This window comes from Cupressus sempervirens, chromosome 11 (genome assembly GCF_028749045.1).
Source record: "Cupressus sempervirens isolate cs-2001-9-10 chromosome 11, ASM2874904v1, whole genome shotgun sequence".
Taxonomy (NCBI): Eukaryota; Viridiplantae; Streptophyta; class Pinopsida; order Cupressales; family Cupressaceae; genus Cupressus; species Cupressus sempervirens.
This window is the reverse complement of record NC_143128.1, coordinates 732,853,852-732,876,553: the sequence shown is the minus strand read 5'-3', so window position 1 is coordinate 732,876,553 and position 22,702 is coordinate 732,853,852. Positions and strand designations below refer to the sequence as shown.

Below are 22,702 nucleotides of genomic sequence, written 5' to 3'. Positions count from 1 at the left end.
ACAATCTATTTATCATGGCAAAGCTTGGCAAGTTGGATTTGTGAGTCAACATCAAACAGGTCAAGGGTAGGAGCTTCATAAGCCTTCTTGAGGGCCTTGGTATTGGTTACATAAGACCTTTTTCTGAAAATCGCTAATCGCCTCTGATAGATGCGAAGAAATATAGTGGTTCTAGTAATAACATCATTCCACCATTGAATCCAACTAGATTGAGAGTGAGGACGTGGCTCTAAATTCCAAGCATGTAGGATGTAACCAATAGTGGAAGAATGCATCAACACCAACATGTTGAAGAAAAACTATGTTCAGACGGCTCGCTGGAAAATTGTTTTCCAAAAAATAAAAAAATAAATGGGATAGTGGTCTGACAATGTCACATCCAGTAGAGGAATGATATGTAACTCTCGATCCTTAGAAAAGGCAAAAAAGGATTGTGCAGTAATCATAGCACAATCAAGACATTTTAATATACAGTCAGAGCCAGCTCGATAATTAGACCAAGTGTGCTAGATCTGCTGGCGGCGATTAGTATTGGGATCAAACATACCCAATTTATTGCGCATATAGTATCACACTTCCCTTTCCCCAGCTATCCAACAAAAAGGAAAAATGCCTTCCTTGTCAGAAGCTAGCTCAACCATATTAAAATCACTATACATCACCCAAGTTGCAGGAGGCAAGTTGTCAGTCATCCAACACCATAGTTGAGATCTTTCCATAGCATCATTAGAAGCATATACATTAACTATACCAAAAGAATGATTATTGAGAGAAAACAAAATCCAAATGATTCTGTGCATGGGCTTAGAACAATGTGAAATAATAATAGAATGAAGGCAAGGTGACAGGAGGGTAATTACACCACCTGTACCAGTTTTATGTTGAGACAAAAACATAATGACGTCTGACCAAATGACACAACATGCAGAATAAAGCATGAAACCAAAGATTTTAACCACTTGCATACAAAAAAAAACTAAATTGCCAAGTCTATGATGGGTATCCTTGATATAGTACTTTCTGGAGAGGTATGTGAGACCTCGTACATTCCATGATAAAAAAATCATGAAAACTCTTCCATATCTTTTTCGCCCTCGAGAGAGGAGTAACTATTTTGTAAAAAAGTAGAAACTAGGGTAAAACCAAAAGGAAACTCTCTAGGAACAATAGCCTATCGCTTCTCTCTTGGTTTCTTAGCACATTTAGAAGGACTGCGAGAATGCCACAAATTCTAAGTCGCAATGGAAGACACGGCAAGCGAAGTGCGAACCACAACAGGAGTGGTAGCCCTTGCAGCTCCTTGATCCCTTGTGAAACAACAGGGTGTGAAACTTGTGAATCAACATGATTTGACTTTGGTGAAACCTTCGTTGACCTTGCAATTGTTGAGGTTTGTGCTCTTGTTTGTATAGGAGGAATGGAAATTGCATCATCACACGTCTTGTTGGGAGCCGAAGAAGCCTTGCCTTTGTGCCCAGTAGTGGTCCATTCCTCCTTTTGTTTTCCTTCTGTTGGTTTAGCAGGAGCATCCTTGGGTGGGGGTTTAACCCTAGGTATTGCCAAGGGGCAATCCTCGATCTTATGTTCGGTTGATTGACACCTATAACAGGTGTTGGGCAGGTTCAAATAGAGCACCTTCTAAGAGAAGGTGTGGGAACCAATTTGAATCTCTACAAAATCCTTGAGATCCTTGGAGAGATCAACCTCAATGCAAATGCGTCGCTGAGGGTGAGCATTAAAAAAACTTCTCGTGCTCCTTAGTAACAGCTTTGCCAAGAGTGTTGGCAATGGACTCAATAAATGACCAACAAGGCAAGGGTAGACCAGGGAACTCAACCCAAACATGCACTCTAAGCTTTTTATCATCAGAGACTGTAAAGTCTTGCGACCATCGTTGGAACACAAGTAGGGAGGAGTGAACCAACCAAGGGTCATTGCTAAAAATTGCATTAGCTTGGGACGGGTTAGCAAAGAGAAATAAAAAGAACCCTTTGGTAAGGTTTTGCACAACGTCAAGGCAGACTCCATGAGGAGTCCAACTCTTGTTAACCCATTTTCAGAGCATGGCTTCAGTAAGAGTCGTACCCACAAAATACCTTATCAAAGTATGTTTCAACAATTCACATGCAGAGTCAAATTCTTGTAGAGGAAGGATAATATCAAGATTACCTTGTGAAAAACCTTTGGGATGAACTTGCGAGGACGTTTGTTCAATGGAGGCACCATGGCTTTTCGAAGCAACAACGTGAACACCAGTATCAACTATTGGGTTGCTGTTGGTTGGAGCCATTATAAACTAGCCCTAAAAACTTTGTGCACTAAATGCGGTATGATAGATGTAGAACATAGAAAGAACGTTGAGACAAAGCCGTACATAAAGAAACTCAAGCGACACAAAACTCAAGCAACACATAAATAATTTTGAATATACATAACTTTTGATTTAGAGTTGCCAACTCAGCCAAATATAAGTGCGAGGAAAAAATGTTTACACTCCAAGTCGCGACCCATAATAACTTCAAGAGTAAGGGTGCATAAAATTTTTACTCCTCTTCCCTCAAAAAATAAATGCATATGTAATTTAATTAAATAGGCAAAGGAATTTTAAATGCAGGTGAGAAAAGCGCACATTTTTATTACCGTTAATTCTAATGAGCCGTTTGCAATAAGTCCAGCTTAGACTTCCAAATTGTGCTCTATTTAAATAAAATATCAAGAACATGTTCAGTGAACCAGCAAAATTTGGCAAACTCTTTCTAAATAATACGTTCCTCTGTAATTGATTGCAGCCACAGTCAAGCTTTAAAGATGTCTAATGTCTCTGTCTGCGTTCGATTCAGGCCACTGAATGCAAGGGAATTAAAGCATGGCGCAGAAACTTCTTGCGTTAGACGCTTAGATGACAAATCTTTTGTTTTCAAGGTTTTCCATATCTTTAGTGTGTGCTTCGGTATCATGATTATGCAATTTCATGTTTTCTGAAGTTGTGTGCTTTCGAGCATAATACATTTCAGGGCTTAATTCAATTGAGAATGTTGACAGGAGGACAAGGAAGGAGAATTCACGTTTTACTTTGACCGAATATACTATCAAGATTCAACTCAAGCCGAGGTCTTCGAGTTCCTCGCTTTGCCTATCATTAAAGGTAAAATCAGGTTTAAGCAATGATGATATTGTCTGCCACGCAGCGGGATTTCTATAAAACTGTTTTTTAAATTTAAATGTCGCTGTTATTTGTAACGAATACAAAATAATTTAGCAGAATTTCTGTATATAGGAATTGCAGCCTCAAAATGTTGATATAATTTATAATGCAAACAGAAAAACGTAGCCGGACTTCTGTATAAATGCATTGTATCCGCCAATTACCACTACTATTTATTATGAAAATACACAACTAGACCAGGATTTCTGTGAAAATGTATATTATACTTAAACTATTGCTTTATTTATAATGATTATATATCGTCAGATAAATTTAGAGAAATTTGCCATTAATAAGAAGATTTAGTAATTTTAAGGAGAATTCATATAATGGTAAGGTAAAATGCTTATTTGTAGGTTTGAGTTTCCGCTTAGGGAAGAAGTAAAATCGAAATATTGCTGTTATTGATTTGAATTTCTAGCGACTATTGACGAAGAGACGATTTGTAAGGGATTTGTATGGTATTCTTCCATGATACGAGTAATTTAGGCGAGGCAAGGGTACATATTAAGTACATGGAATTAAAGAGATCAAATTTCTATAATCTATTGATTAAATATATTGATTTGTTTCTGGATATGATTGTGTAAAGATTTTTACCATCAACATTTCGAATCACACTAAGTGATAGATCCTGATCACGTAGTGTGATTCGAAACGTTGATGGTAAAAATCTTTACACAATCAAATTCAGAAACAAATCAATATATTTAAGTACATAGGAATATTTAGTTGAAAGGCAAAGCAAAACTAAGCATTCATATCTCAGGCAACTTATACGGATGGCTCCAACAATTCAAATGAATTGATTATTTTAGAGGTTTTTGGTTATTTTACGAAACGTAGATTTGGACCCCTGGCTATGGCGCAACCAGAATGCACCTACATATAGTGTTATATTTTTACTTCTATGTTATTTTTATAAGTTTATTTTATTTACACGCGGTAGAATTAGCACAATTGGACTTACTGACGAATTTACGGGCTTAAGTATAATTGACAGATGCCATGAATGCAATTAATGGGACAATCCTCACCTATGGCCAGGTAAATAATTTTTTGATGCTTACATATACACTTTTTTCGTCATTTTATGAACGTGATTTCCGATTTCGTCATGTTTGTGGCAGACTGGAGCAGGCAAGACGCACAGCATGGAGGTAGGCGATTTTATCCATTACTTTTTGCTGAATCCTGCAATTACAAAATAAGCAAGCCTGGTGTTGGGAAACCATTCGATGCCACCACATACAATTTAATTGAACTTTTTTTTTCTCCTGAATTATAGAACGCACAACATTTTCTGTTTTTCCTTGGGTCTGCACCCGACTACATATAATATTTTAGCAAGTGTTTTCTGCCAATGTGATTTCGTGCCTTTTTGATGTAACAGAACATTAGTATTGACATTCGAATAACTTCTGTCCAGGTATTATTTTCCTAATACTAAATTATTCTGGCAAACTATATGTCAAGCATTGAAATTTCATGTGTCAAAAATGTCAGTTTTGAACCTCTCCACCTTAGCAAATCTGATGATCCATGTGGCATTCAATCAGAGTTAGCTGTGGGCCTGTTGCAGAATGTCAGAAACAATGCAAAGTAGCGAATAAAGGCAAGGCAAAGATAAACTTGGAATGCTTTCACCCAGGAAAATACTCTGCTTAGCGAAATTCAAGTTTAGACAGCGAGAAATCATAAGCAGCAGTGCCTAAATTTAATGACTGTATAGTTATTTTTAGGCATTTTCCCCATAATATACAACTAAATTTCTAGGAAGACAATATCAGATGAAAAGGGATATTTTTCGACATTTTCCCCATAGAATACAACTGAAGTTCTAGGAACACAATATCAGATGAAAAGGGCTTCTTTTGGACACACTGTCAAAATTTATATTAGGTTTTTCCTAATATATTCATTTAGTTCGTATATGAATATTTCTTGAAACAAAGTATCTCTTAGAATTTGAAAGGAAACTTTGAATGAACTACCATCACATAAAATTGCTTGCCAGGCAGGGCTGGCCATCAAATTTAGGCCCTGATGAGCACCTTTAGATGATAAACTTAGTATATTTTCTCTTAGTCTTGAACTAATTAAGTTAATTTGAGAAACAGGAGCCTGGTGCTTGAAACCCCTGTCATCATCACCGCTATTTTGTGGCTAGAAGTGATTCTAAACACAACTAAGGCAGAGGTCCCACGGAGGGGGCTTGGGCTCTATTTTTTGGGAACTGGAGGTCCCATGCATTTTTTTGGTGGGGGCTAAAGTTTTAATTAGAATCTTTTCTTATTTTATAGGAGCCCCTACTTTTTAGCTTTTTCATTTTGAGCGGATGAAAAAGGGGTGGAGCTGGAATTAGCCCCACCAGTTTAGGAGAAAATTTTGCCACTTGTCAATAATCTGTTTTCATTTTCCCACCAAAAACCACCAGCTTCCTTGTTTGTAGGAGCTAATTGTAGCATATTCACATTAAAAATTCACGAGACCGCTTCCATTTAAAAGTTCTCAGTGGCACCCGCTCTATTTTTAAGCAAGTAGGTGCCCATGGGACCTTACCCTAACACACCTAGATTATAAACTAATTATATTATCCTTTAATCTTTAACCAAATAATTTGATTTGAGAAACGTGAGCCAGATGCTTAAAGTTCCTGGCGTAATCACTGCTGTTTTGTGGCTAAAAGTGATTCTAAACACAGCTGATATCTGTCACCACCCTCATCCTATATGATGATGCTAGCTGGGATGGATGAAGGTGAAGTCACCAATTCTAGATCTCACAGAATTGTTGGTCAAGACATATATGGGTAGTCGAGGACAAGGAATGAAGTTGTAAAAATATGTGTCTTCTACAGAGGGGGATAAGCCCATCATTATTTGCTAACCTTATTATAGTATAACTTAGATAGCCTACCACAGAAGACACAGTCTCTTATTTAAGTTTTTTGGGATTAAAAAAGACTTTGAGATTTCAGTGGTTATTGGGGAAATTTGGCAGCTTGAACAAGATAGCTTATCAGATAAATTTAGGGATTCTGTAAGAAGCATGTCAGATAAATTGAGGAATTTTGAATGAGGATGTTATTCTATTCCTATATGCCCTATCCTTCATCTCCGAGACATGAGGATTCATGATTCATCCCACCAAGGAAATGCAGGCTTAAAGTCAATTTGTATTTCTTTGAGGGAGGAGAGTGGTGCACATGTCAAAATATACATTCACATAAACAATTAGCATTTAAATCACAGATTTTGTGGGGGCAAACCCTGGATATTGACGCAAACTTGTCATGACTATGATTATCTGTTACGAGATTTAGAGAATTTAAAACAAGAACCTCAAGTTCATTATCATATCTCAGGTTCAGAAAATTTATAAAAAGATCCATCAAACATGCCAAAGAAGCTCAACCATAGCAAGGCAAGAATGGCTATTGTTCTATATCTGAAACGAGAGTAGGTTAAGGCTTCAGAGGTAGGGTTTGGGCTAGACAGGATAAACATTTCCTGTCTAGCAATCTTGGTACAAAAGGAAATATGCAAATAGAAGAAGTTACCATGGTGCCTGAAGCTCAAATGAGAGTAGGTTAAGGCTTCAGAGGTAGGGTTTGGGCTAGACAGGATCAACATTGTCTGTCTAACAATCTTGGTAGAAAAGGAAAATATGCAAATAGAAGAAGTTACCATGGTGCCTGAATCTCAAACGGTTCCCTACAAAATCTGGAAATTGAAGTAGGAAAGGAATTAGAGTTTGACAATCCAGGAACAATAAGTGATTTCAAAATTAACGAATAAACAAAATTTTGAATGTGTGTTTGTGTCAGTCCAAAGCTCCATCACACTTGACTAAGCTCCAAGATGCTTTACCTTTTTTAGTTATTAGGTTTATATTCAGGAATCAGAAATGCATCCTCCTCATCCTCTAGATCTGCATTTGGTAGGTCAGAAAACCCCTTAGAGCCTTCTGCTAGTTCTGAGGATGCTATGGATGTAGATAAAAAGAGGAGAAACGAATCAGGCAGAGAATTGGAGATGAAACAGACCCTGGTCAAAAAAACTTTAAACTAGAGAGTTATCTGAAATTGTAGAGGAATTTTGATCAAGATGAAGTGTTGAGATGAGCTACTAAAACAGTCAAAGCAGGTAAAAAATAACATAGAACAAATACAATCTATGTGAAAATGAATATTATCTTCTCTATGTGCAGGCCTCACTAAATCCTTTCAAGTGATTTATTAGAAAGGAGAAGTTGCAATGGTTTGTGTTGCATGAAACTAAACTGGAGGATGTAGGGATATTTAATTTCACCTGTGGAAATAGTGTCATTGTTTGGTTACTAATTCTCAACATCAATTAAATGGGATTGGTCAATGGTTCTTGTTCCCCGTATAACTATCAATCCCTATGTTAAATCAAATGCAATCATGAGTCTCTTCTTCTTGGTGACCAAACTGTACGCTGCTAAAGAGTTCCAGGAAAGTGAAGTTCTAGGGGAAGACAGAGATGGACAGATCATATAAATCAACTACATAAGGTTTTTTCACTGCTTCCTCTTAGGAATATGGAATTAAATCCCCTTAGCCCAGATTTTTCTCCTATGGCATTACCAGGCCACAGAGTGACCCTTTTGGATGAGGATGTTGGCCCTTGTACTTTGGATTGCAGTATAAATTAGACCCAGATTTGTCTCCAACAGCTTGTACACTTGGATTCACTACCTTTTTCACATTTATTTTGTGGCCTTATCTTTTCTGCCTTTGTGTAGGTTTTTCCTGTTTTGGGTTGAACCCCTATAGTTAGGATCGTCTATTACCATTGTTAGTTTTGAGAAAGAATATGTATAATGTCTAGAATTTAACTCATTTTGTGAAACCTTTACAAGCAGTTTTCTTGGGGTTGCTCACAAACACTTAGAAAGAGGGTGGAAAAGAACATAATTCTTCAAGATGATACTAACATCAACAAAGATTACAAACATGGAATTTTATACAAAATGTGGATAAAATCCAAAATGGTCGACTATGGTAGCACCAAAACTGAGATAGGAGAGGAGCAGTTATAGCCTAAATGTCAACATAAGTAGGAGTGCAAATACATTTTCCATTGTTGCAGCTGATAGGTGGGGTCTTAAGCATAATGCAAACTTTTAAACATTTGTAATTTCGCCAAGTTTATTTTTAATGTTCCCAATTCTAAAAAAGTGTCTCAATTAAATTAATTAAATAATAATATTTAATTAGTTAATTTAAATATTATATAAAGAGGTCTGAATAGTAAGTTAATAAAATAATGACAGCCTGTGATCTATTGTAACTATCTAGATGCTTGAAGGTTTTTACAAGGAGATGGCTGAGAATTGTAAACCATCATGGATTGTATTTGAACTCTTCTTGCATATTTGGAAGTTAGAGGCTGAAGGTTCTTTGTGCACACTTTCAGAGGTGGCGGATCCTCGCTATTCTGTGATCACACTTGTGATGGTTCACAACCACCCCAGTCTTCCATTGGAAATGTCATTCCAATATTTCACATTGTAAGTCAAGTTTGTGAAAGTATTCATTCGAAGATAAATCTATATTGGTCCAAAATTATTATATTGAAAATCCATTCGGGATAATCCAAAGTGCTATCATTATTGCAATTGCATACAAGCTCCTTCTTGTAATTGTGACCCTTGATCTCTGAAGTAGTCAATCATTTCTGTGGTTTTCATTGGTAACGATCATTAGATGCTTACAATTGCCAATTCCTATAAGATACCATAAGTGTAACACACTATTTTGTTGTTTTCCCACCATGTGGCTGCTTCTCCAGAAAGGTGGTAGATTCCCCAAACCACCTTGGAGGTTTCAAAGAAAAATCTGATCTCAAAATTTTGTTCTATTTCTGTTAACCAAGCCTCAGCGGCTTCACCAAATTCAGACCTTGAAAATCTATGGGGTTTAATCTTCTTGATATTAGCGGACAAATCAGTGACTCTTTCTTGTTTCTTTTGCATTTTAGATTGTGTTTAAGGAGTTCTGGTTTCTTGTGCATAGTGAGTAGATAATTCAGGCTTAGTTCTATGATGGGGTGAGGAGTAAGTATCTTCCTGTCCTCGCCCAAGTTGGGCTGCTAAGTCATTCATCCTTTTCTCCATGTTTTCCATTTTGGTTTGAGTGCCTCGTAAGACTTGGACCAGCAGGTCTGTAGAACTCTATTGGTTGGACTCACTGGTCACCTCATTCTCTATGTGGTCATTGTTTCCGTTGGTTGCCATAGCATATGTTTTGTTTTCCTGAAATATACAGTCGATCAATTTATCTATGTCATGTTTTCATAAACATGTTTAAAAAACACAATAGTAATTGTTTGCCCAAAATGAATTATGTACAAAACACCATTGGCTTCCATTATTTATTTATTTTGATTGGTACGAGGCTGAAGCCAAGGTTAATTATTATAATTAGTTGTAATTAATTATCGTGATTCAACTCGAGTAGATTCAAACCCAAGAGCTCCCAGATAAGAGGCTCACAATTTACCATTGTGTTGTAGGCTCTTGCCTTTGGCTTCCATTATTTTCAATAGACAAGATAGAGATGTTTTGCCTGTTGCAATTACAACCATACTTATTTACAAAATTCTCCCTCTTCTAAGGGTATAAAAGATCATAAATTCTTAAGGAAATCAGACACCCTATTCTTGGGTATCCTATCCATATCCTTCCTTGGCTTATCCTTCCCTTTACAAGGTACATGATAGATCATAAGTGGATTAATTTATTTGGTATTCTATGTTTGAATAAGTTGATTTCTCATAATTCTATCTTGGCAAGAGTCCACCTGACTCTTTTTGATCTAGAGGAAGGCATGGGCCAGAGTCTCATCATCCTTATGTACAAAACAGTAGGAATAATTAAATTTTAGCACTTTCTTAATAAAAAAGAAGAATATAAGATGGAGGGGTTTCTTTCGAGGAGTAATTTGGGTTTTCATCCCATCCCATTTTAAGATTACATTTTCAGTTTTCTTGAAAAGACAATGATGAGCCCAAGGTTCAATGTCAAACTGAGAACTCTGATACCATATGTAACATACTATTTTTCGTAACCATAAATAACAATTATTAAATTATTTATAAAAAATACTTTCCATAATCTCATGCATGAGAGACAATTATAACAACTATTTTACATATTCATATGAAAAAGAGATTAATGATTATAACAAATTAATTGAATTTATCAACTGAAAGAAGGAAAGGCAATTTATTTACTTAACTACTTGAAAACATGGAAAAAAAACAAAGCATTAACAAATAACTAACATAACTTCAACTGAATTTGAAAATATGCAAAAGTAAATAACCGATCAGGAGATATGGATGTCCGATCTGTTATCTATCGAGCAAGTCCTGGCATTAGGCGGAGAGGCAAAGCACTGTCAATGGCTTAACCTCTCAACCACGGACCCTAAGTATCCCCTAACAATCTCAACTGAGAAAGGCCCTCCCTGCATGGGATTGGGCATAAGACACCCCTATCCTGCCATTGAGCATCTTGGTGTTAGAGAGTCAACTCCGCAATTGGCTAGGTTGTGAATTCCTTCCATCAACCTATTTGTCTGACTGTGAGCTATCCTAACATCATAGCAGCATCACAGCAGCATCACCCTATTTGTCTGACTGTGAGCTATCCTAACATCATAGCAGCATCACAAGCCATTAAACCTACCTTGGCTAGGGATTTATATGGACACTGTGCTTGATCACCCATCGCTCAACTTGACAACAAGAATTATACCCTTTGATCACCTTGAGCTAACTCAGTTTAATATACTTTCTTATATTCATATACTGATTGGTTTAGTACTAATTATCCACCTTTTGACTTGCATGTTATTTCACATAATCATTTGTTTTCAGCCCACACCCTTCGTCTCAACCTTCCTGGTCTTCTTTGATGAATCTCGGATTGGCTATCCATGATTCTTGATTAAACTCTATTATTTACAAACATAATTTCTCTGCCCGACTTGGGCTTATAACATATTTATAAAATAATGGTTCCTTGGCATTTCATAAATATTATCAATAACTCATTTATAGTGCCTCTCCTTACCTCAGAGACATATGGATTATGCTCGTGTATAAGATTTGCACAGAACTGTAATCTTTCTCATTTATTTTAAGTTCTGAAAAGAAATTATTATAGTATACAGTAGGTGAATTCAATCAATTTTATGCACTTAAGCAATCAAATATGTAATCAGCCTATTTATTTGTGGACCCTAGTTTGTTTGGCTCTACTCATGATATTATAATTCATTTATGCTATGTTCTTTAAAACTCAAAGCTACAATCATAAATAATGAGAAAGAGATGTGCAAAAAGAATGCACGACTTGGCTTGCAAATAGAGATAATTGTCACCCCCGACTGTTGATGGATCTTGTAAATGCCTGGCATGAATCCTTGACTATATGCAACAGAACCTCTAGCTAGGACTATGAGCACTAGTTGTAGAAGAGATAGAGGAAGGCTTGGAGTGATTTGCAACTGCTAAAATAATTGAGAGCGACAATGGCAATATGGAGGTAATTGCAGATAAGAAATAATCACTAATATGGAAGCAATCACATGTATGAAAGCATTCACCATTGTAGAAGCAAACACAGATATGAAAGCGTTAACCAAGATGGATGCAAATTGCAGATAGGAATGGTTAACTGATCTTGCATGCCTTGAACATGCTCGCTTTAGAAAAATACACTCTCTCGAATGGAGTTACGAGCAAGACAATAGAAAGGTGGTGAAAAGGAGTTATCCTCTTGATTGAACATTCAAAAGCCACAACAATTAAATGGCAGATAATAGTAGAAGGCTGATGAAAATGTAATATAAAAACGTTGACACAAGATGAAAATATTAATGTCTTTACACTTCATATTTTTTTATAATGGTGCCTATCATAGTTGTATATATTTGTATGTGCATGTACACAAACACATATATACACACATAATATTCTACATACATGTACATCATATTTGAATATACGCATACATACATATATATGTATGTACATGTACGAATGTATGTAAGTACTACAAGTACCATTATACTAGAACATGTCTGATATAGCATGACTGATTAAACCGTTCATAAAGGTAACATTTGTTCTTAGTTTGTTTTATGTTTAAAGAATACTTTTTATCTTATTAAATGTGTTGACTTGGTTATCTCATGGTGATCACTTGGTATACCCTTGCTTGCCTAGTCCAGTTTTCCCTTGACCAAGGTAATTTAGGATTCATACCTGTTAGCTCAATGGCAGGTTGTGCCCTCATGCCCTTTCCCTCTCTGATAATTCTTCTCCCCTTTGTCACGTTCTTGCAAAAAGAAATTGACCCTTGATAATAACATATTTCCAAGTCATTCTAATCAAAATTAAATAATAATTTTGCTAAACCTTTTTTTATATATCATAACGAAACCAATGTTTATATTTCTCATGGATCATAATAAATAACCAACACTTTCATTTCACATGAACCCATAATGGACAACTAACACTATGAAACCAAAATGAATAACAAATTTAACCAACCAACTCAATTTCACTTGAAGTCTGAACGAAATGTTTATAATTAAGAAAAAATAGGGATGTAATAATAAGACATCGACCTAGTTACATACTTTGCTTCACCACACCCATACAAATCACAGGGAGAAGTTTTGTGCATCATAGAACTATCATCATATATTGAGGCCTCTCACTAATTGAATAACCTATTATACATACCATATGAGTGGAACAAGTCAGTCGTATGGCATTACACTAGAATACTGCACCTACCATACTGGTAAACATTTGTAGGTCCATCATATGGTTGGGCATGATGTCAAACCACTTTGATCAAATTGGGGTGTACAGATAGGACCCTTGGGATCTCTAGAAATGTAGGCTGAACCATATAAACCTAACGCCAGAGTGTAAGGAGACATATGTGCATACTTAAATTGTACAACAACTGACTTGGCCATATGATAGCATAGAAAGTCTATGCATCATCACGAGAAGTACACCAGGTTTGACTTAGTATAGAGGGATGTTATGATAAGGTGACTCAACCATAGGATATGTTATTGGCTAATTGTTTATGCATTTTTGAAAAGATAATAAATGAGACCAAATCCTCTACAAGGTTAGACTTGGAGCAAATATAATTTTTTTTATCTTTTTGACATATTCTCTTGGACTTGTTTTTATTCAAGAGTTGTGCACAAAGGAATGTATAATGTAGATCCTTCAGAAATAGTTTCCTTTTGTATGAAAACTCTATAAATACAATTTGTTTTTGAAGAGATGTGAGAAAGAGATGAGGAGTTTGTTACACAGGGTTATGTTGCCGGATTTTCTCTAAGATGGAAGAAGATATAAATCTCCATGTGAAGGCTGAAAATGTATTTTAACTTATTGTTGAATAATACATTAGCTTGTTGTTTTGGAGTGTGGGTTTTTTTACCTAGAAAGGTTTTCCCCACATATATTTGTGTTTCTTATCATGTCTCATTCTTCTAGTTTTATGGTTCTAGAATATTAAATTTGTATGCTGTAATGCTGCTGAAATTTGTTAAATTTGTAAATTCCAATCACTTTCCTTTAACGTTTTAATTGTGGGAAATCAATTATGTATGTTTCTGCTTTTTATGACATAGTAGGATGTACTTGTATTTGCTTATTAGAAGCTATTGAAGAAATCATTGGTTATTGGATTTACATAGTGATATCAGAGAGCTTTCTGGGATGCTCTCATTTCCCTTCAAGGGACATGTATTGCCTATCTTGTGTCTTCTACATGAAGTGTGGTGGACATTTCAGTGGTATCAAAGCTGGTGACCTTGCCAGTTGGTTTGGAATTGAGATCGATTCATGGTATTGAGTGATGGATTGGAAGATGCATTGGGGGAGCTAAGAAGAAGTCAATAGAAGCTTCGATAGAGCCTTGCAAGAAGGTAGGAGTAGATAGAAGAGACGCTCAACCTCTTGATAGAAGCAATTCTTACAAAAATCCTAAAATCCACCATATCTTTGCTGAAAACATTTTTATATCCTCATGTATTACAACAACATCTTCCCCTTCTCCTACTCTACCTCTAATCTAAGGAACAAGAGCTAATTATATGTCTATCTATCTATAAACTTGTCTTCTCTAATCCGATGCATTACAAATGAGAAGGCATGGCTAGTTTAAATTGAAACAACATCAAGGCCCTAGATATTGCCATCTTACCCCTAATTAGGGTTAGCGAAAGAGAGAACCTATCTTTAATGAGTGGGTTCAAATGGACCAATTAGAAGACAGGTGTCCACTTAGTGGGAGAGTGGTCAAAGATTACCCATAATGGTTGAAGGTTCCCATCAAGCATTAAATAACCATCTTCCCAAAGCAGCCTACCCTTGATTTTGTTACTTGAGTGTAGTGAATTTGAATTTGTTGACTAGAATACTCTTGATTGGCTAGTGAAGGTGACTGGGCTCTATGTTAGCATGCTGGGTGCCATGTAGACTTAGGTATTTTCTAACTGCATCATTTTTTGACCAATATCCAACTTTGATCACTTTTGAAATTATCTCCTTTTGATCATTTTCTTCTTGAAATAGGTTGGACCTTCTAACTTTTGACCTTGGATTTCTAGAGAGACTTTAAGATGTTGCACGTTTTTCTTCTACATTTGTACTTGAACTTTGATCCTCAAGGTCTTGAATCTTGAATGCCTTGAATTGGATTGCTTGAAACTTGGACATTTTTAACTCTAGAACTAGAATTCTAAAGCTTGAATGTCGTCCTTAAACATTTGGAGTCGTGATTCTCCATCCTTTCTTCTTAAAAGCTTGGTCCTTCTCTCCATAAAACTCTTTCTCTCTCTTCAAAATTTTCCTTTCTCTTCTTCCAAAAAGTGACATTTTAACATAATATTATTTATAAGCTCCCAATAAAATAATATTTCACTTTTAATTTCTCTATTAATGTTGAGGCTAGCATTTCATTCATGATATCTCCGAATTATTCCACTAGGATGATGAAAGGCTAATAACCTCATTGAGTGATGACTGAAGAGAAAGGGACATTCCGCATCCAAGTTTGATCTACCATAACAAAGATTGTCCCACTAAGAAATAAAGTGCCAAGCAAATCTCGATTGTTTTTCATTATGTGATATTTCTCTATTCTAGTTTTTTCCCTATATTTTCTTTATCTAAGAAGTGGAGCTGGTTGAATAAGTTTAATCTCCCAAAAGCTAAATTTCCCATGATTATTATCTTCCGTGACTATAAGAAGAAGAAAATTTCAATGGGAATTGTTGATTTTAAAAGGGAATGTATTGAGGTTAAAAAGGCAGAGGTACCAGTAGCTATTTTAGGTACTAATTTAAATGCCATCCTAGTAAAGAATGTCCCAATACTAATTAAGAGTAATGTGCAAGTTCTGTTTGATTTACATATATCCCTGTTTGAAAAACGTGGAAAGCAGATTGAATTCTTGTGACTTGATAAATGTTTTACTTTTTTAACAATATTGTAACTTGATTTACTAAAGAAGGAGAATAGTCTGACATGGAAACAGGGTCCTAGTATCTTAACGACTGACCAGCAGCAAAAGGGTATTCTTCCTCGAGTTATAGAATGTATATTTAAATCCATTGAAGCTGCTGACACCACCTCTGAGTTCATTATCAAACTCAGTATGGTATTGTTCTAAACTCCCAGGGATATTCTTTCTTTCAATACCATATATAGATGATAAAACTGCAACTCCTTTTGAGCAGGTCTGTTTCAATATCATATATTATAGATGATATAGATGCTGGCATATTTATAACACAAGATTATAGATGATATAGATGCTGGCATATTTATAACACAAGTCTTCTGTTTTTGATTTGCATAGGTGGAAATCTACATGGAAAGAATAAGGTTGGAGATATGCTCAGATTATTGATGATAGATTCCTCAATACTTTCAAAATTCACCTTAGTTTTTTATGCATCTATTTTTTCTTTCTTTTCTGATCTACAACTATGAAGAAGCAAGCACTTGTGCCTCTGCTTAATATAGGATGTAAAGGATAATATAAACAAGATGTATAGAGAGAGATTTTTTCTGCCATCTGGGTGTGATATTCAGATACACAATTACAAGATGTCTTAATTTTTATGAATTTTGGTGACTGATGTTTCATGCAACTTTTACCAGAGATTTATTTGATCCCTCAAAGGACAACCTACAGGTGAAAGAGGATAAAGTACATGGAATCTTCGTTTCAGGAGCAACTGAGGTACGAACCTTGCCAGAAGTAGAACAAGTGACAGAATGTTTGGATTAAAACATTAGGGATAAGAAATCAAATAGCATAACTAACATATTTCAAGTTTCTTTGGTAATGAATAGTGCCCATTTAGAAAGGAATTGTGGTAAATATGGGCTTTTATGATGACATAATGATGATCCATCATCACATGATGAGAACTTTAAGTTTTAAACTTTTAATTATAGAAGAAGAATGGAAAGATTCTTTTAATCAGTCATTATTTGAAACTGGAGTAGTTGATTGAATTGGATTATTCTTCTAAATCCCCAATTGTAGGCAAACACACTATTTAACTCAATTAGCATTTTTAGTTTTTCTAACGATGATTTCTTATTCATTATCTTCTGTCACAGATCTATGTCCAAAATGTACAAGAAACACTCAAGCATATATCTGTAAGCAATGACATCCCAAAAGTGTACACTTAATTTTATTGCCAAAGTACTAAAATTTTAGCTGCAGGAAGGCATTGCCAACAGAGCAGTTGGAGAGACCCGTATCCATTTCTACCATTTTCAGTTTATGTTTCCTGTATAGATATAAAAGCTGCAGGAAATACAAACAAGAAAGGTTTGATGTGGTTTGGTTCTTCTGAGAAATCTTATACACTTTATATTTGTGGTCGCTTAATTTGATTGACCAGAAATGAACTCCACAAGTAGCAGAAGCCATTGTGTTTTCCTTGTGACGATCCATCAGACAAACACTGAAGACAGAAGGTAATGACAAGAATTCAGTTTTCAAATTTATAGCAGGTGTATTTCTGTTGAATATACCCTCTTTAATTTATTATTCCTTCGTGTGTTAGAGAGAACAACAGGCTAATTTTTTTCAACCTATTCCAATTCCATGAGGAATGTTTGAATATCCCATGCGTTTGAATTAAAATCACTCCATAAAAATTACAATCATACTCATGTTTCACAAAGCTGATGTGATTCTTGAGTTACATCATCATTTGCTTTGGTTGCATTATCTGTTGAAGCAATTGCATCCCCATGGTTATTGGTTGCAGTCCAGTTGTTCTTGTTACCTCTTAGTTTGCAAGATAGATGGGACTATGGTAGTTGTTGATGACCAATCTGAGTGGTTTGGAGCTCCTGAAAATATAAATTGGTTACCATAGGTAAATCTGGTTCACTTGACACTTTGAAAAATTTGTAATAATGAAGAAATTTGATACCAAAATGTATGTTCAATTTTTTATATCATTAAAGTATCTTAACTTTCTACTTCCAAAAAATGTTCTACCTGTGAATTTGTTTTTGGTTGCCGACAGTTAACTAGCAATCTCCCCAACATCTCTGGCCTGCAAGGTGCTGGCTACATAAGGATTGCTTGGTGGCGATGAGACACTCTTATAATAATTGGCTTTTGTGATGTTCAGAATGCAGCTGAAAGTAGAGTTTTTAAGCTCAAACAAAAGGAAATTGCAAGTTTATTGTTAGTTCTCCAACTTATTTTCAGGGATCCTAAGAGTTTGTGAATCTCGATGTTTTTGATCACTGAGAGGATGGGCCAACGAATGACTTATAGCTGGATCTCTCCTGCAGTTTAAACTCTACAAGACCTAGTGGGTATCCATGTCAATGTTCATTGGATTTTGAATAGGACACAAATATTAGCATAGTGACAATCAAATGAACTGCATGCATACAAGGAAAGGGTTCTTGAAATCTTGCTTATTTCTTCACATCCCTTTTACTTGTAAGGCTCTAGCATGAACAAACAAAAATCAAGATAAAAATAGTTTATTTGGTAAGGGTATTGTCATTTATAATTTGTATTTGACTAGACTTCAGGCTAAGTCACAATGTTCGAATTCGAATTTGAGTTCGTGGATCATAAAATTCGGGTGAAATTTGGCAAAGGGTAAAAATTTGGAAAAAATTCGACATTAAATTTAACTTATATAAATTTATTTATTTTAAAAATATAATTAATATATCCACAAAATTGTCAAAATAGTTTGACATTGCTAAATATTAAACTAAATAACTCAGTATTATATCAAAGTTTTATATATATTATATATAACACCATTATATTAAATATCATAACATTCGGATGAAGTTCGGAAAGGGTATAAGTTCACTAAAATTTGAACTTCATGGATGAAATTCAGCAAATCCTGTGACATAGACTTCAAGTACAAATTGGTGCCTATTTCTACAATAATATGGTTTGTTACAAGTTCTAAAATTTTGGAAGTTTTAATTGTCTCAGAAAGGGTCTTTTTTAAACCTAAAACTTATGTCATGGTTACTTCATTGTATTGTTTCTATTACATCCCATCACTTTTAATATAATTAATAATATTTAGGATAATTCGAAATGGATGATTAGATTAGTTGCTACATTTGCCTTTGTTTTTCACATGAAAGGGAATGTTTCTTATTTGTTATATGTCTTGTGAAAATGAAGATGTGGTTTGTCGTTGTGATGTTTCTTGATGGTTAATCAAGCTAGTTAATAATTATGATTAGATTTCTTTTGAAAGACCAATGCTTTCACCCTGTCAATGCGGCAAGGGGGGTGGAGCATTGTCAAAGAGGGAATAGGGTACGAGGGCACCCACCTACTGCTACTGAGCCATCAGGTATGAACCTAAGCCACCTTGGTTAGGGAAAAAGCGAGCAAGGCAACAAGAGTATACTAGGCATCCACCATAAGCTAACTAGGTTGAAACCAAATATACCTCTAAATAATAAATGAAATAAATCAGTTGTTACCTTTGTACCAACTAGTTGGATGTACTGGAATTTTTCCCTTCTCAGACATGAATTACTCTAATACCACCATAGTATTTATGTAAGATTGCATGTGCTACGTACACATATATGTACGTATACGTATATTTAAGATATGACGAATATGTAGTATTACGCATATTCAAATATAATGTGTATACATATATACATCTATATAATTTGTGCAACCGTATGCAGATACTACAGTTTTATTAAAATAATTCATGGGGAAGGATTCTTTTATCTTTATTATGACTTTTGTTGTCAATTTAAAATATTATGGGGTATATCACCACCCTTAAGTTTTTTTTCAACTTAAGCTCAAACATGTAATGCCGCCACCTTCTTTTTTCTTTATAATTTTGAATAGACGCATTTTATAACTGCTGCCACCTTGCTAAGCTTCCAAGAACTGTAACTCCTTCAAGAGATATTGAGCATTAAAGCAATATATGATTTTTCTTCCCAATGCCACACACACTCCATTCTCTCCTTCTCCCTCTCTCTAGGAATCCTATTGACAGTGTGCAAGTTACTGTCTCCATTTTCATATTTTGTTATCTTGCTAAGCTATTCCAGCCGCGGTGATACATCCATCTCCCTATACATTGGCGTGGAACTAGTAGCGACTTTCATTATAACTCCAGAGGCTCGTGGGAAGACTTGATCATAGCAAGAGAGTCTAAGATTTCACTCATCACAGGTCATGCCTGGTAACACCTTTTCTAGCTTTACTGTTTCATACAATTCTACTCTTACATATTATTGGCCAGCTTCTTAAGGTCAGATTGGTAGCGATATCATTGCAGAGTCACAAATGTTCACAACTAGTGATGTTAAGGGACTGTTCATGTGCATGCTGATTAAGTATTTCAATAAATATCAGATCATAAACCATAATGATATTTTTGTAGCCTGCCCAATCTTCCATGACAAATTTTTAATGCACGTTTTCTGCAAGCATGGCTAGTAGTCTTTCAATTATAATCTCTTGATCACTCTGTCCATAATTTAATAATGTCATGTGTGATACTTCTCTTGTACAGGGGTATGGTTCCATAGGCCTTTGAGACAAAGGAAGCTTTTCTCAAGGAGAAGATGTAGTTATCCAAAAAAAAATTCATATTATTTTGCTTCCGTGCTAGTCCCCTTCTTGTGCAAAAAATTTCAATGATTGTAAAGGAAATTAGAACTAAGAATAAAGGATAGTCACACCTAGGATCATCCAGGATGAGCACGTATGGTCGAGATGAGAAGTGTAGATTGATAACTGTAGAGAATTCCTTCAAGAAATGAAGTTACATCAGAACCTGATAAACATTAAAAATAACTTAATATCTAAATCTAAACCAAGTCATCTCATGGTAGGAAATGGGTATGGTCTTGTTGTCAAGTCGAGTTGTGGGTGATCGGGCACATGGTGTCCATGTAAATCCTTGGCTAGGATAGGTTTAGTGACATATGGTGTTTCTACTATCACTAAAGGTTAGGATAGCTTGCAGTCAGATGGATGGGTTGATAAAAGAAGTTCACAGCCTAGCCGACTGTGAAGATGAGACTCTAACACCGGGATGCTCAGTGGCAAGACATGGTTGTTCCCGTGCCTTATCTTGTGTAGGAGGGCCTTTCTCAATTGAGATTGTGTGGGGATACTTAGGGTCTACGGTTGAGAGGTTAAGCCTTTGACAACACTTCTCATCTTCACCCGATGCCAAGACTTGCTCAACATAGAATGGATCTGTATTCATGCCTTCCTCATTTACTAGGTATTCCACTTCTATATTCTTCAAGTTCAGTTGAATATGTTATAGTTAGTTGCTGATGTAATATAATTTTTCAGTATTTTCAATTCAATTAGTTAAGTATTTAAATTACTGTCCTTCGTTTTGTTGATAAGGGCAACTATCTAGAATTCCGTTAACCTCTTTTCACATGACTATGTAAATTAAATGTTATAATTGTCTTCTCATGCTAGTGAATATGAAAAGTAACTATGTTTAATAATTTAATAGTTGTTAGTTAAGGCCAGGAATAATAGTATATAACATATGGTGTCAAAGCTCTAGGTTCGACACTGAACCTTGGGTTCATTGTAGTTTTCATGGAAGCTGAAAATGAAATGTTGAATTGGATAGCATGAAAATCCAAATTGCACCTTGAAAGAAACCCCATCACCCTATATTATTCTTTATGATTAAGAACATGCTAAAATTTGACTCTCTCATTGTTCCATGCCTAAAGATGATGAGACTCTAGCCCATGCCTTGCCCTAGATCAAGAAGGAAAGAGTTAGGTGGACTCTTGCCAGGGAGGCAATCATGAGAACCCAACTTATCCAAACTTGGAATGCTAAACAAGCAGATCCACTTATGATGTATCATGTATCTTGTAAAGGGAAGGATACGCCCAAGGAAGGAAACATGCATAATGCCTAGGGATAGGGTGTTTGATTTCCTTAAAGAGCTATGTTAAAATTTTGTACTCATAGTAGTGAGAATTTTTTTAAATAAGTTGTGGGCGCAATATAAATCCATTTTTTTTAAATAACAAGAATTATTGGAATCTTCTAAATTTTATATTTTGTCCCTTCTAGTAAGCAATAAAATTCTTGTTTTTCATTAACAAACATATACATGAATGTTTAACTAATAAATGAACTTGTTGGTGTTTTAGAATGTTACCCATTTCCAATTACCCTGATGAGAACAAAGCACATCTAGGGGCAGCTAACTCCCATTTTCAACATGCCCATTCAGACACCAGGCCAACTATAAGGCTATACTCCTTCTGCACTTCAGGCTCTGCAAAACCTAGGCGGGTGAACCTATAGATTCTTTATATGGTACCAGTTATCAAAGCATACACTGAATCTATTAAGCAGATTGAAACCCCTAATATCTCCTAATGGCTTATGAAACAACACAGATTCTACAATAGCTAGGTGCAAACCTATATTATTCATAAACTGAGTGAGGGTTTAAACTTTAATGTCCACTTCAACATGAAGGGAAAATGATTGATTTATATTGAGAAAAGACAGCATGTCCAATATGCAACAAAAACTTAATGATCCTACAAATGACCAGTGCCTTATCCATTAGGGCAATCCTATACTCCAAAATTATGCATCCTTGAACATCACTCAACATATGGCATATGTAGAAACATTCATGTTCGGTCTGTTCACCTTATGAATCAGACAACAACATCCAATATAACCCCATACTTTCACGCATCCTTCTCAATGAATCTGCAACCCTGTCTGAAACCACAAGCAATTATATGACTCCTTGAGTCAAAGGCAAGCAAACCTCAAACATACAACCGGGCAATTGCAAATAGGTTCAAGATCTTTGTTCTTGAAAATATAAAATTACAAATTCAACAA

General features: G+C 35.5%; 1 protein-coding gene across 3 annotated transcripts in view; it reads left to right on the top strand.

The window, feature by feature from the left end:
• Nucleotides 1-2,526: 2,526 nt before the first annotated feature.
• LOC149531719 (ATP binding microtubule motor family protein) overlaps nucleotides 2,527-22,702 on the top strand; it is a 64,593-nt gene continuing 44,417 nt past the window's right edge. Inside the window, exons 1-11 of one of the 3 annotated variants that reach the window (XM_089807931.1) lie at nucleotides 2,527-2,614; nucleotides 2,790-2,922; nucleotides 3,043-3,145; nucleotides 4,209-4,252; nucleotides 4,336-4,365; nucleotides 15,821-15,943; nucleotides 16,145-16,170; nucleotides 16,450-16,531; nucleotides 16,918-16,959; nucleotides 17,027-17,060; nucleotides 17,208-17,283. In XM_089807931.1, the coding sequence (XP_089664057.1) occupies nucleotides 2,809-2,922; nucleotides 3,043-3,145; nucleotides 4,209-4,252; nucleotides 4,336-4,365; nucleotides 15,821-15,943; nucleotides 16,145-16,170; nucleotides 16,450-16,531; nucleotides 16,918-16,959; nucleotides 17,027-17,060; nucleotides 17,208-17,283 (674 nt within the window). In that variant the 5' untranslated portion in view covers nucleotides 2,527-2,614; nucleotides 2,790-2,808. Of the gene's footprint in view, nucleotides 2,923-3,042; nucleotides 3,146-4,208; nucleotides 4,253-4,335; nucleotides 4,366-4,598; nucleotides 4,635-15,820; nucleotides 15,944-16,144; nucleotides 16,171-16,449; nucleotides 16,532-16,917; nucleotides 16,960-17,026; nucleotides 17,061-17,207; nucleotides 17,284-22,702 lie in introns of all 3 variants that reach the window. The other 2 variants (XM_089807929.1, XM_089807930.1) reach the window with 2 other exon arrangements.